Raw genomic sequence first — 13,084 nt, 5'->3', positions numbered from 1 at the left:
AATCATTTCATATATAACTGAAATAATTATATCTACTACTAAGAAGAAAAAGGCCAGTAAAAACCTTTATAAGAAAGTAAAAATTTAGATATTAAATGGATATACATTAAATTTATATATAAAACTAAATGCTGCGTACACATAAAAAACTCCTGGAGATTGTACTGTAGGTCTGGAGGTTCATACAAGTTATTATTTTTTTATTAATATTACTCTTATATTTTACATACTGTCATATATACAGTAATCAGAAATGTGAATTAAGTTCGCATATTATTTTATTGTCGGAGAAAGTCCCTATTATGCTCAAGGGACAGTTTGTTGAAAAAATGCTTTCGGTTTTGGATGGAATTGAACTCAGACACTGTTGCGCAATAGTACAGAATTTTATCACTGAGCTACCAATGCATCATTCTGAAGGGCATTTGGTTTTCCATTGCAACAGATGTACTGTAGTTAAAGGAGCTTTTCAATGCCTTCCCAAATAACCACATCAAGTAACTGAGTTAAAGATGATAAAGAATGTTTATGATAAAGGCCGAATACTGTTAAATGCCTTTTTTTTTATTTTTAGCTACTGTACCACTACCTGCTGTACAGTACATGTATATTATTTTTCTTAAAATAATATAGTTAATGACATTCACATTAATATGCTCAGTTATAGTAACTTTGATGCAGAAAATGTTTATGAAGAGGGTGGAATACCAGCTACCATATGTACATAGGGTAAATATATATTTATATTAATAAATTAATATTTTAGGTCATTCAGAACGTTATACTTCTGTTATTTTCACAGAATTTTCAACTACCAAAATCTCCGCCATTCCGTATTAAATTGATTTAAAGACACACAATAGAGAAACATCAAATGAAGCAATCATTTCACTAATATCTAACAAGTGCCACCTATCATTTATCTTCGGACATTGAATCACACACTGTACCTCGCTGTAGTATAACAAATGCGGTAATAAGAATTGCCGTAGGTTCTGAGTGGCGGCATCTGTCTTTATTTTCTGCTTATTTTGAGTAGCACTATTGTCACAGAGACCTTTGTTCTAAAGACAGAAATTAATATTGGAGGAAACCTATCAAGGGCCTAACTACACTTCAAAGACCAGCAGAGGCAACAGAGGCCATGGGCAAGATCTACCGTACCACCGTGTCTATACCATTTCTCACTTGCCAGGCATTTGGCCCTAACTATGTCTTGTTTTGCACCTTACAGATGATGTTTCACCATATTTCAAGACGGAGCCTGGTCCTGCTCAGATTCACCTTGAAGGCAATCGCCTTGTCATGACATGTCTGGCTGAAGGAAGTTGGCCCTTGGAGTTCAAATGGATTTTGAACAATACCGATATCACCTCCTTCTCTCCTGAGTACAAGTAAATGTGCAGTTTATTTCTTTGAATAAACCCCAAAAGGGTTGTTCACAGTATCCTTAGGCCCCTACTGTATGTTGTGGATTCAAAAAATAGAATGTCCACATTTTTGCTTGTTAAGCTTACAATAATTAAAGTAGCCCTTTATGGACATTTTGGTTTAAGACTGTTCTCCAAACAAAGACATTGGAGAAGAGTGAGACTGTCAAATCTGAGTTTTAAGCCTTTTTCCTGAAGCTGGTGCTTGTTTTAAAAGTGTTCTAACACAGGCATATTTGTGCAATAATGCAACTGTGTAGTCTCTATTCAAGTACACTAAGTTTTACCAGAAATTACTTGCATTCGCTTTGCAAAAGTGAATTTAAAGTGAATATTTAAAATGAATCTTGAACTGCAGGAAAACACGAGTGTCCTTTATATGTGTTAGAGCACCACGTGGTTCACTTGGCATTAAGGGTAGAGGGTAGAGGCCAATTTTCACTGTAACATTCTGGATATTATGCAGCAAATGAGATTATCATACTGCATTATGTATGCAAATTACAAGAGAAACAAGTTACTGTGCACAAGGGTGTTTATTCTAAAGTTGTTTTTGATTCCATAGATTGCCCTTTATAGTTTGGGACTTGATATGCATGAAATATTATTGAATTATTGCATGGAATTTTTAATAACGCCATAAATATAAAATATTCTGCATACTTAATCACATGATATTTGGCATACTCTTTTCTCCTGGTGCTGTAAATGTGCTTTATTTTCTGCAATATTTTTAAATAACACTGTGCTAGGCTTGTGTTACTTTTCCCACATCCCTTTTTATTTAATTTCTGCAACCTTACTTGCTAACATTGCTGGCTTCTGTCTGCATATAATATACATTCTTTTATCAGTAGCAGAAAGCAATAATGAGGCTTTCTGCTAGTTTAGTAAAGTTATGCACGTTAAACATAACTCAACGTGTGACTGGAGACTTTAACACTGTAGCTTGTCTGCGGCAGTAAGGACGTGTGATGACACAAATGCTGTTTTTGCATAGATCTATGAATAAATGCCATTCTTGTCCACAAATCTAGGCAAACTAAACACAAGGAAAATGGTAAATGTAGCCATGTAGGAGCAGAGGTGCACTGTAGTATTAAGCAGAACCCCAAAATTCACTATTGTAGCCCTCCCTTTAAGGCTACGGGGAGCTATCGATATTAAAAAATACAGTGTCCTGCTCAGCTCTTTAGACTATGCTCCTTTGTTGTATGCTAATTTCCTGTTTCAAAATACCCTTGCAAATACAGATCATCATTAAAACCCCTACCTCTACCTTCACACAACCTAATAAAAACGTGACCCGGGCTCACTGTGTCCCAGTCAGGTGACAGGCATATACAGTGCAAACTATAACATCCACATGGAAACAAAAAATATAATTCATTAGGTTATGACTGTTCACAGGTTGTATTTTGAAGAGTAGCAGGGTAGTAATAAAATTAGTAACCAGATCCATATTGACAGTATCAGGCTATCAAAGTTCAGTAGTATTAATTAAAATATTTATATATACTTACAGCATTTATTAAGAAAAAAACTACAGTCATACGTTGCCAATGTGTACAGTATATGCACACTTAGGCATGTGGTACCATGAGCACCGTAGCAAGCTGTTATGTTTTTCCTCATTTTAAAATTGAATGCTCTGAGAATCCAGCTTTGAAACTTAGAAAGCCTAGAATTGCTCTGAATGCTCCAAATAAAGGCTCCTTGGTGTTTTCAAACAGCTAGGAAGAGTGTTGTGTGTGCATGAAGGGCATCCAATCATTGTGAAAGATACAGTATAGCATTTTTTATTATGTACTGTGAAGATGGGATTTGAAACAGAACTAGTTATGTTGCACAAAAGACCATCAGTTTGGTTTCAGTTTTAATGTTACAATCTTCAAACACCCAGTTCCTCAGGCGATCAAAGGCTATGCTTTCAAATTTCAAACAAAATGCCGGATATGTTGATATGTCAATATCAGCCTTCTGTGAACAGTAACTCCCAAGGAGTAGGAAGTGCTCTAAATTCTCTAGTCTTGTTGTGAATCCAGATCAGTGGTACCAAGCCATGTGCATTTGGAGCTTGCTAATGTTTGGATTAAATATTTACAGTGCATTTGGTAAATCAGTTGCACTCCAGCAGGGAACCTTTCTGTAATCAAACAGGGTATGGCACTCAGAAATATTTAAAATGGAGTTGAATCGATTACTTACCCTTGTTAGACTTCTGCCTGGATTAATCTATCCGTTACTGAGTTTTAGTGCATGGGCATCATGATGAAGCATTGAAAGGATGCTGACTTATTTTAGGTATTGTTGGTGCTCCTGGCATTAGGAGATAATAAGATTATAATTTTGCAATGATTTTGTCCTGGGTGGCACAGTGAAACAGTGGTTAGCATTGCTGTCTTGCAACACTGGAGCCTGCAGTGAAATTTGCTTGGACTGTATGACTGTATGTACTGTATGTTCTACCCATGTTCACATGGGTTTCCTCTGGTTGCTCCGGTTTCCGCAAAAAGTACAGAGACGCAATGGTAGGTTTATTGGCTTCTGGGAGGTTTGACCATGGTATGAATGAGCGTGTGTGTGTTCGTGTGTGCCCTGTGATGGACTTGCATCCTGTCCAGGGTTTGTCCTGCCTAGAACCTGTTGTTTGTCGAGATAGGCTTCGGCTCCCCCATAACCCTGTATTGCATAAAACAGTTAGAAAATGGATGGGTGGATTTGTCCCTTCTTGAAGATTGTCACATTCATGGTTTTCTTGAAATCTTTTGGGAATATTAATTTCAAATTTGGAGTGGAGGTTTAGTTTTAGTCCCTTTTAGAAATTCTATTACCTCCTGCTGTTTTGCTGTTCTTAATTTGTGTGATGGCTTTCAAAACCCCTTTAAGTGATTGTTGATGGTGGCTTCTTGAATGAACATATTTTCAAACTGTTTCTCTCAACAGTCATTGATTGTCTTTCGTTTCTTGATCTGAGCTTCTTCTTCTTTAGGTCTCAGAAGTGCAACAGTCTTTGGGTTCTTGGGAGGTAAACATCCCCTGTGGCAGTAAAAAAAACATGGAACATGTTATATTGCTTGTTGATAGTTTCTTTTGTTTAGAGTTTGTTTCGCTCTGCTATGCATATAAAACACTTTGTAAGTAATATATAAGTTAATTTTTCACCTGGTGATTTTCATCTAAACAATCTTGGTGTTCCCTATAAGTATCTCTTTGAAGACTTTGGTGATTTTCTTCTTGAGGTCTTCCCAAGTGGTATGAACCTGTTTCCTCTGTTCTTAGTTAAGGTTTAAGAAATCTTCCCTAATTCATTCTTTAAAATGTTATTTTTTGATTGGATCCTGATTGGGCATCTTTGTGACTGAAATATTTGATTAGGTGCCAATGTTTGGGCGATGAATACTGTATATAGGTCCATGCAAAGGTGAGGAGCTCGAGTTTGGAAACACTATTTTTGTATACTTTATATGTAAAAATAGCTCATTTTAAAAAAATAGCCAGTAAGGCAATATTTGCATTTCTTCTAAATAATAATTTAAAATTTACTTTAAAAATATAAGCAAAATGCCTTTTCTTCTAAGATCACCTAATCGTGGCATTGTCTGGTAAAACTCTATAAGCTACACAACATGCAATCAAGGCAATATCTCTTAGCCTGTATTGTAGTTTTGGATAAACTTTTCTTAAAACGGTGTAAGAGTTCTTTTTTATTATTTTTGTATGAAATTATTATCCTCACTTTGCTGTTGATATGAAGAGAAACTAACAAACATAGATAGTTACAAGATCAAGAGATAAATAGCATTTTGAGTTTTTGCAGAGTACCATAGGAAATACATAGGAAATACAGATCCAGCCATTCAAAATGCTCGGGGTACGCTGCGTTAAAACGCGGTGGGCATGGCGCAATATACCACATCATACCGCATGTTAATTAAAATATGATAATAGTATCCGGAAGCACCTTGTAAAACCGCCAGATGGAGCTAATAAAGCTTAATGTCCCATGTACAGCATCTGAGCTGTTGCCAGAAAGTGCCCGGTTTCGAATCCCAGTCGCTGCTGAGGGACAGTCTTTTTGTAGTTAAGTTCAAGTTGTATACTCTTTAGACTTTATAATTTTAAACTGTGTATTACAGCATGTTAATAATTAACATTAAAAAGTTGGTATATTTGATAAAAGCAAGACTACTCAGTTGGACAAAAGTACACAACCTGTACTTCTGTACTTCAGAAAAAGTTATAATGTTTTATCCTTTTCTAAGAATACGTGGTAAGAACACCATTTGCTGTTATTTTAAAAAGATAAATGTTGTAGTGATTTAGCATCACTTGATAGTTATATTAATATGGAATCTTGTAGCTAAGCAGCTAAAGTATCACAAGTGGACATTTTGGAAACATTTTGACATTCGTTTCTTTTAAAAAAAAACTTCTATTGTCCTTGTAATGGTAATGAGCACTGTAATGTATCGAGGCCACATTGTTTCTTACATAGCCGAATATATATATATAGTCCATTATAGCTTGTTGTTGGTGTAAGTGTGAGTGTCTGGATGAATTATTATAAGTGATGGCTTTGTGATTTAGGATTTCTTCACGCAATTCTTTAGATTAAAGGAGGGAAAAGGGTTATATTTACACGTTGTGTATCGCCTCTTCTTATATTTGTAAAAACATTCCAATTTAAATGCAATATGGAATATATTATTAATAATATTGTAACGAATTCAGATTCTTGGGCTTGTGCCACATGGGCTCAAACCCTGGTCTCCTGCTTTGCTCAACAGAGGTTTTCCCAGCTGAGCTACAGAAGACCTCCTTCAGCACCAGCAGCCAGCAGCCCTGTTATGCGCAGGGGAGCAGAGGGCTGTAATGTCACTGTGCTGCAACCGGCTTGTACCATCTGTATGCCTGCCGTTCGTTACAATATTAATAATGAATGACCATGGACGAGCTGTAAACTGAAGAGTTAGAGAAGATACGTTGAGTCTTGTCTTTTCAGCTTGGAATTGAACCTTTCCAGTGATCCCTTTGGCTATATTTTTTACATAGCCGGATGAGTAAAAATAGATTGGATTAATAACTGGAGTAAGAATTTAATAAACGCAACACATGTTTCATACATTCTCTTCTCTTTCTGTTATGTAGGACAGATTAGCTGGTCTTTTTCTCCCATATCAGAGGCTGTGAAAATACTGCACTCTGTTAGAGGGGGGTGCAGCACAACCTGAAGTTTCTATAGCGCACAGTGCGAAATGGCACTCATTGTAAAACAAGTGTTAAAAAAAAACAAGACATTTGATTGCTGGTCACCTTATGTTAAACAGCAACAATGACAACAGAGCATGCTACTGAAAATTCCTTCCCATCCCCCAGAACTGTCTATTCAACATAACATTACACAGAGGCGGGGGGTAAACACTCCTCACCTTTGTGAGCCATAAAGTGGCTGCAATGGAATATGCTAGTAGGTAAAAGTTAATTCCAAGCTGGAAAGAAAAGACACGTGTTTCCTCTATAAATTTTCAGTTTACAGATTGTCCAAGGTAATTTATTATTAATAATATCTTCCATATCGCATTAAAATTGGAACATTTTACAAGTGTAAATTTCCCTTATTTTCTAACCGCTTTAACCGGGAAAGGTAACAGTTTCACCCCTCCCCCTTTCCTCTGCCTACCTGACCTGTTCCCATTTTTAACAATTCTGTCCGAATCGCAGCGATTGAGAGAGACTAGGGAGAGACAGAAAAATATTGAATCCTGGTTTTTTGATAGTCAGATTTAATGTATGTTTGAACAGAGTCATGCAAATTAATGTTTTTACAAGATGTGGAAGTGCAACAATTTATCACAGTGCGAATTTTAATACTATTTATTGATTGAAATTAAAAATTAAAAATAAAACATGTTTACAAAGGAAGTGGATTACAGTAATACTACCAGCTATATAAATACATATATTTAGATCCTTAAATAAATATAATTATTGATATCTTTAGATAAGTGATTCCACATTATATTCCCTATTAATCAAATTCTAAAAAGTATGTGTTTTTTTACTGCGATAACGAGCGTAAGTATTCGCAGAAAAGGTTAAAACATTATAACTTTTTACAAAATATATAAACTTAATATAGTCAGAAGGAGCACGTAAAAACGTTTCCAAAATAACCACAGTAAGTAATCAAATGAAATTGACTTTGATGCTTAAAATTTTTAAGAAGAAAGTGGAATACTGGTGTGTATTTTTTATTTAAACTACCAATACCAGTCATATATAGCTTACATGATTTGTTTATATTCCTAAATGAATATCGCTTATGACCTTCAGACACGTTATGCTCCTCTTCTTTTTATGCCCTTTAGTTTCAAAATTCCATATTAAGATTCAATATTAAGCGGATTTAAACATGCACAGTAAAGAGATTAAATGAAGCAATCGTTTCACTAACAAGCAATGCACCAAGAGTGCTGCCTGTCGGACATTTTGGCCATCCAATCACGTACTGCCGTATAATGCGCTAATCTGTAGATTCGCGCTGAGGGAATTAAAGGGGGGACTGAGGGAATTAACTAAAAGTTTTACTAAAAGTTTGTATTATATCTTGTAGGCTATGTATTTCTTTGCTTATATTTTAATTCAGTTCAGTTAGAAACACCTCAAATCCACTCACTGTTGGATTAACTGATAATAATGATAATGTTTCTTTATTAGCCCTATACAATTTCTTGCATTAGGAATTTGTCTTTTCGCATACCCCAGCTTGCTCTCCATGAGACACAGACAGGGAGAGAAGCTTAGGGTCAGAGCGCAGGGTCAGCCATTGTACGGCACCCCTGGAGCAGTTGGGGTTAAGGGCCTTGCTCAGGGGCCCAACAGAGTAGGATTCCTCTGCCAGCTGCGGGATTTGAACCGGCAACCTTCCAGGCACAGGCGCAGATCCTTAGCCACAGAGCTACCGCTCCACCCCGAAACAGGATGTCTGGTCGCAAAAGATAACATAGCCACATCGTGTCTGTACACATAGCTGGCATAGTTCTCGGGGAAATTACCGAGTGAATTACCTCTCCTGGATCAAATGACCTATTCAGCAGAAGGGGCTGCTTGCCACACAAGCCGGCAGTAAAGAAATTATATGTACTGGTTAGCTTTCTAGAATGACCATATATAGCCACAATGCAAGCAGAGAGTCATGTGGGAGTGTATCTTGTATTGTTTGTTTCACTATATAAAAGAGCACTGTAAGCGTTGTCTTTAGAGTCTTGTGTACAAATGCAGGACTCTCATATGCATATGAAATAAAGACGACTTTCAACACACAAACATACGCACAGTATGGGGTTTTATCGTGCATTTTGAATGGCTGCATCTGTACGTGCTTTCCCAGCTTATACAGTACACTTCTGAAGTTAGTATTGGACTGAAAAGACCAATACTAAGGTTAAATAATGACCAGTTTTGTACCTTTATTGCTTTAACTGGTGAAGCCGTTTAGATAATAGTTCCAATTTTTATGTGCCAGGACTTCCATTTGGAATCTGCAGCGGGTTTTAATGCTTTGCATCTGCTCCTCCAGTATCAGTAGAAGATGGTATCAGGCCGAATTCTGAGATCCAGCTCCATAATGAACTTAGAATCATCTGCTTGTGGAGTCAAATTGCATTTTAATAGTTTGTGCATTCTAATACTCAGCAGCTACAAAGGCCAACCTCTCTCACCGATGCTTGCTCTTCAAATCAAGGTTTTGTGAAGGGTAAAACTGTTGACTGAATGCCTGGATGAACTGAAATCTTTCATACAATCCAATTGTATTTGCATCATTTTCAGTATGATTGGTATTTAAATAGAATGAATCTAGAATTGCAGAAAATAAAAAAACAAACATTTTAAATGATCTGTTCAAGAGACCTGTTTTGATTTATCCTAGTAGAAATATGGTTCATGTAGATCTTTGCTTCACTGCTAAAGAGTATTACAGGAGTATTAGGAGTATTATAAAATATTTGTCTTCAATCAAAAGGTAAAACATTGTCAGTGTCTGATTTCACAGTATGTTTTGTTGTATTATGTGTGTGTATAGAGCATAAAGTCTCAATATGCAGTGTACCGTTGAGCAGTTAACTCTGAATAAAGAAAACTTTATCATCTAAATTATTGGAGCTGAGCTGACCTGAATGTTTCTTGTTGAGTTCATCTTAAGGATGGAAGTGTTTCGCTCACATGCTTTCCTCTCTGCTTTTCCCCAGATACATCATTCCATCTCTACTGCAATCCGATGCTGGGTTTTACCAGTGTGTTGTGAGAAACAGGATGGGTGCACTGATGCAGAAGAAGGCAGAAGTACAAGTAGCATGTAAGTGTGAATAAAGGTGATCATGTGTAGCAGGATGCATTCAGCTTGTTTTTCCATAAGGGATATGTTGAGAAGGTTCTTTCTTTGCACTCCTCTGACCTGTACACACAAACGGTCAGAGATGCCATGTCCCTATAAAAGAGCTACATTTTATTTACATGTAATGTTTAGGAATGCATTTTGTTATAAATGTTTAATGTAATTTCACGCTATTTCTAAAGTTATCTTCCTTTGCAGCCTGCTCATTACCAAATAATTATTCTATTCTTATTAAGCACATTCTTGCCTCAGTACATACAATGTACTGGAAATTGCAAAGTATAAAACACCTTTCTAGCAAAGCAATAGATTTATTACATTAAATTGCACATTGAATTAAGGATGTCATTTAGCAGGATCCCAAAGACAATTGCACACAGAAGTCCGCTGTGTTTGACTTGAAAACAAGACTGTACTTTGTCATCGATAAATAGCTTAGTTTGATTTTTGTTCTCAGCAGTGTGGATCTATTTTAGTACTCTCAAAAGAATTTCCTCCTTTTGTCCAAATAGGCTTTGCTAAATGTTGCACATAGTATGATCCGGAATCACAGAGGTGGCAGCACTCAATTACTTTTACAAATGGTCTCTTCCCCTCAGATATGGGAAACTTCGTGGAGGGAGATCAGAGAAAGACTGTGCCACAAGGTAAAGCAGCAGTGCTCAATTCCCCAGCGGTCAGCAGCTTTCCGCGGCCTCAGGTGACATGGTTTAGGGATGGATATAAGATCATCCCCAGCAACAGAATGTGAGTACAGTGTTGAGACCTTTTAATACTGTTTGTCTCTTAGAGGAGTCATTTGAGCTGTCATTGAAGAGCATTGGAGCCAGTCATTAGGATGATACTGTTGGGTCTAGTGTTTTTTTTTCTTGTGACTCTCAACTGGTTTTGCTGTATGATAGAATAATTGCCTCAGAAGCCTATGAATGGGGCTTTAACAACATGAGCATAAGAGGTGCTTTGAAGGAAATTGCCTTTAATTGGTGAGAATCTACTTAGGTTGCCTAATAATTGGAAAGGGCTTTGTGTCGCTCAGTGTTAGGTTGGGGAAATGGGCCTGTGTGAGCCTCACATGAAAGAACGCATCAACCATAGACGCACATTTCGGTGGCAGCATTGGCAATCTTATGCGATGTGATTTCCCTGCCTTGTCAGAAAAGTGCAATTAACGCTTTTTTCCAAGCATCCTTTAATCTTGGCATGGTTGTTTTTTATTCCCTTTGTCTAATTAGCAGCTCACCCACACAGCAGCAGCAGCCAAGGCAGGTCTAATTCTCCATTATTGCAAAGTGCCTTTCTATTCCAAGAGGGAGCAAATCAGAGCTAGTCCTTATCTTGACCCAATTTAACAGTTTTTTTCTGAACAAAGTTTTGGATGGTTGGGTGGTTTGGATAGATTGATATTTGCTCCACGGATGAAATTGAAAATCTACTGTGTGACCAGGAGTAAATTAGAAACGTTCAGGTTTAGAAATATTTTCCAACTTTAATTGGACTGTGCTCATCTTGCAAGTGCAAGAGTCAAATATCTTTCTGACAACCTTAGGAAATTAGGAGTGTTATATGACTTGCTGTCATGATTCAGGGTATGAATGAATTAGATGTTTGGGTTGCGAAGCCTGTGGGTGGGGTACCTGCTCTGTAGGGGGCACTGCATTTTTCTATTATATCTACATATTACTGTTGTTTCTTTAAAATAAATTTTCATCAAAGTAACACAACTACTATACATCTAAAATCAAAACAGAACTAACATGAATCAAAATACAGTTCATATATAGTCATACAATATATAACATATATAGTTTTTTTCCTCCTGTCTGCCTTTTTTGGACCTGAATTTTGACTTGCCTTCACCCTCCTGCAGATTCCTGAAAGAGAGCTGCTGTTGGCAGTAATTGCACATAAAAATTTATAGACAAACTTATTTTTCAACTGATTTGTGGTGAAGACTCACATATGTTAAACATAACATGTACTGTCCTGCTGTAATTATAAAAAGCAAAAACAAAAGCAAAATCTGAAAAACATTTTGAGGATGAGGAGCATAATTCTGTCTCAAATTTCTTTTAAACCAGGTTCCGTCAGTATACGGATACCTTTTTATCTATTTCTAGCAGCACTTCAGAATGTGCATAGTTAAGTCAGTGCAACACAGTGTAACATTTACAGTATATTAGTAAATGTAACTGCTTTATCTGCTTGTAGTACAGGGAAAAATGATCTAGTGATTATTATTTAGACAAATAATCTTTTCTTTCATCTCTATTGAGGCACTACCTCTAGGGAATTAGAAGTCTTGCCCCCACAAGCACAAATTAAAGTAGCACATGTCTAGCTTTGTGGCTGTAGTAGCAACCCAATAAGTAAATGCCAGATGAGCTGGCTAACACTGTCATTTAATATGCCCCCAGACTCAAGCAGACTTTTGCTCAAAGCACAGGGGTGAAATGTTATATAGGAGAACATGTGGTGCTGGTCTAGTAAGTTAAGACTGCTGGTCTTACTTCTCTAAAACATGCCTGTCTGCAGTACATTTACTGTACACTTAGTAATGTTGCACAGAGCTTACTTTGCTATCTTGTAACCTTTTAAGGTTTGTTCACTCTGGGTGTTTTCAGCTTGGCAGAACAGAAATTTAAAGATTTAGAAATTTGACAACATTTTGAAGTAAATTATTGCAGTTTTGGATAGTACGTCACATCCTTATTTGTTCATAAAAAGGAGCAGTGCAGTCACCTTAAGTGGTTAAACCAGCAACAAATGACTGAAAAATCCCTCTGGAAGAATTTAGAAAAATAGGTTATACTTCACAAGTGATATAGGATGATGAAATTAACAGCCCTTGCAGACACTTAGATTAATTGTTAGGGACTGCTCTGCCTGAGATCAATAGCTATTTAGAATAACATGAAGGGGCACAAATCAATCTATTGGACTCTGATGACAGATTCTTTAGTTAATTATTTTTTAAGTACAGTAAATGTAAGGGAGACATTATTTCTGAATTTATTTTCTTAGCAGAAAGATGTGGCTCAGCTGTAACCCTTTCCCTGCTGTTGTTTGTCATAAAATCCAATTTCCATGTTATATCTTATGTGTGTGGACTTTGGCTTAGTAGCTCATTATCTTCTAAGATGAGTATAGTAAATGTTTTGTCTATTTGTTGTGGAAAACATCACATACGTTTTAGAATAAATAGTGATGAAGTGCCTTTATTTTTCCCTTTTATGTTGAACATACATATATTGTTGGA

General features: G+C 36.6%; 1 protein-coding gene across 1 annotated transcript in view; it reads left to right on the top strand.

Moving 5' to 3' along the window:
- The window catches only part of sdk1a (sidekick cell adhesion molecule 1a), a 454,720-nt gene that overhangs the window by 192,055 nt on the left and 249,581 nt on the right, over positions 1-13,084 (top strand). Inside the window, exons 3-5 of the mRNA XM_088936948.1 lie at positions 1,235-1,394; positions 9,683-9,789; positions 10,428-10,575. Coding sequence (XP_088793074.1) covers positions 1,235-1,394; positions 9,683-9,789; positions 10,428-10,575 — 415 coding nt within the window. The remainder of the gene's footprint in view (positions 1-1,234; positions 1,395-9,682; positions 9,790-10,427; positions 10,576-13,084) is intronic.

This window comes from Atractosteus spatula, chromosome 18 (assembly GCF_055471065.1).
Source record: "Atractosteus spatula isolate fAtrSpa1 chromosome 18, fAtrSpa1.hap1, whole genome shotgun sequence".
In the NCBI taxonomy this organism is placed as follows: Eukaryota; Metazoa; Chordata; class Actinopteri; order Semionotiformes; family Lepisosteidae; genus Atractosteus; species Atractosteus spatula.
This window is presented reverse-complemented; position numbering and strand designations above follow the sequence as displayed.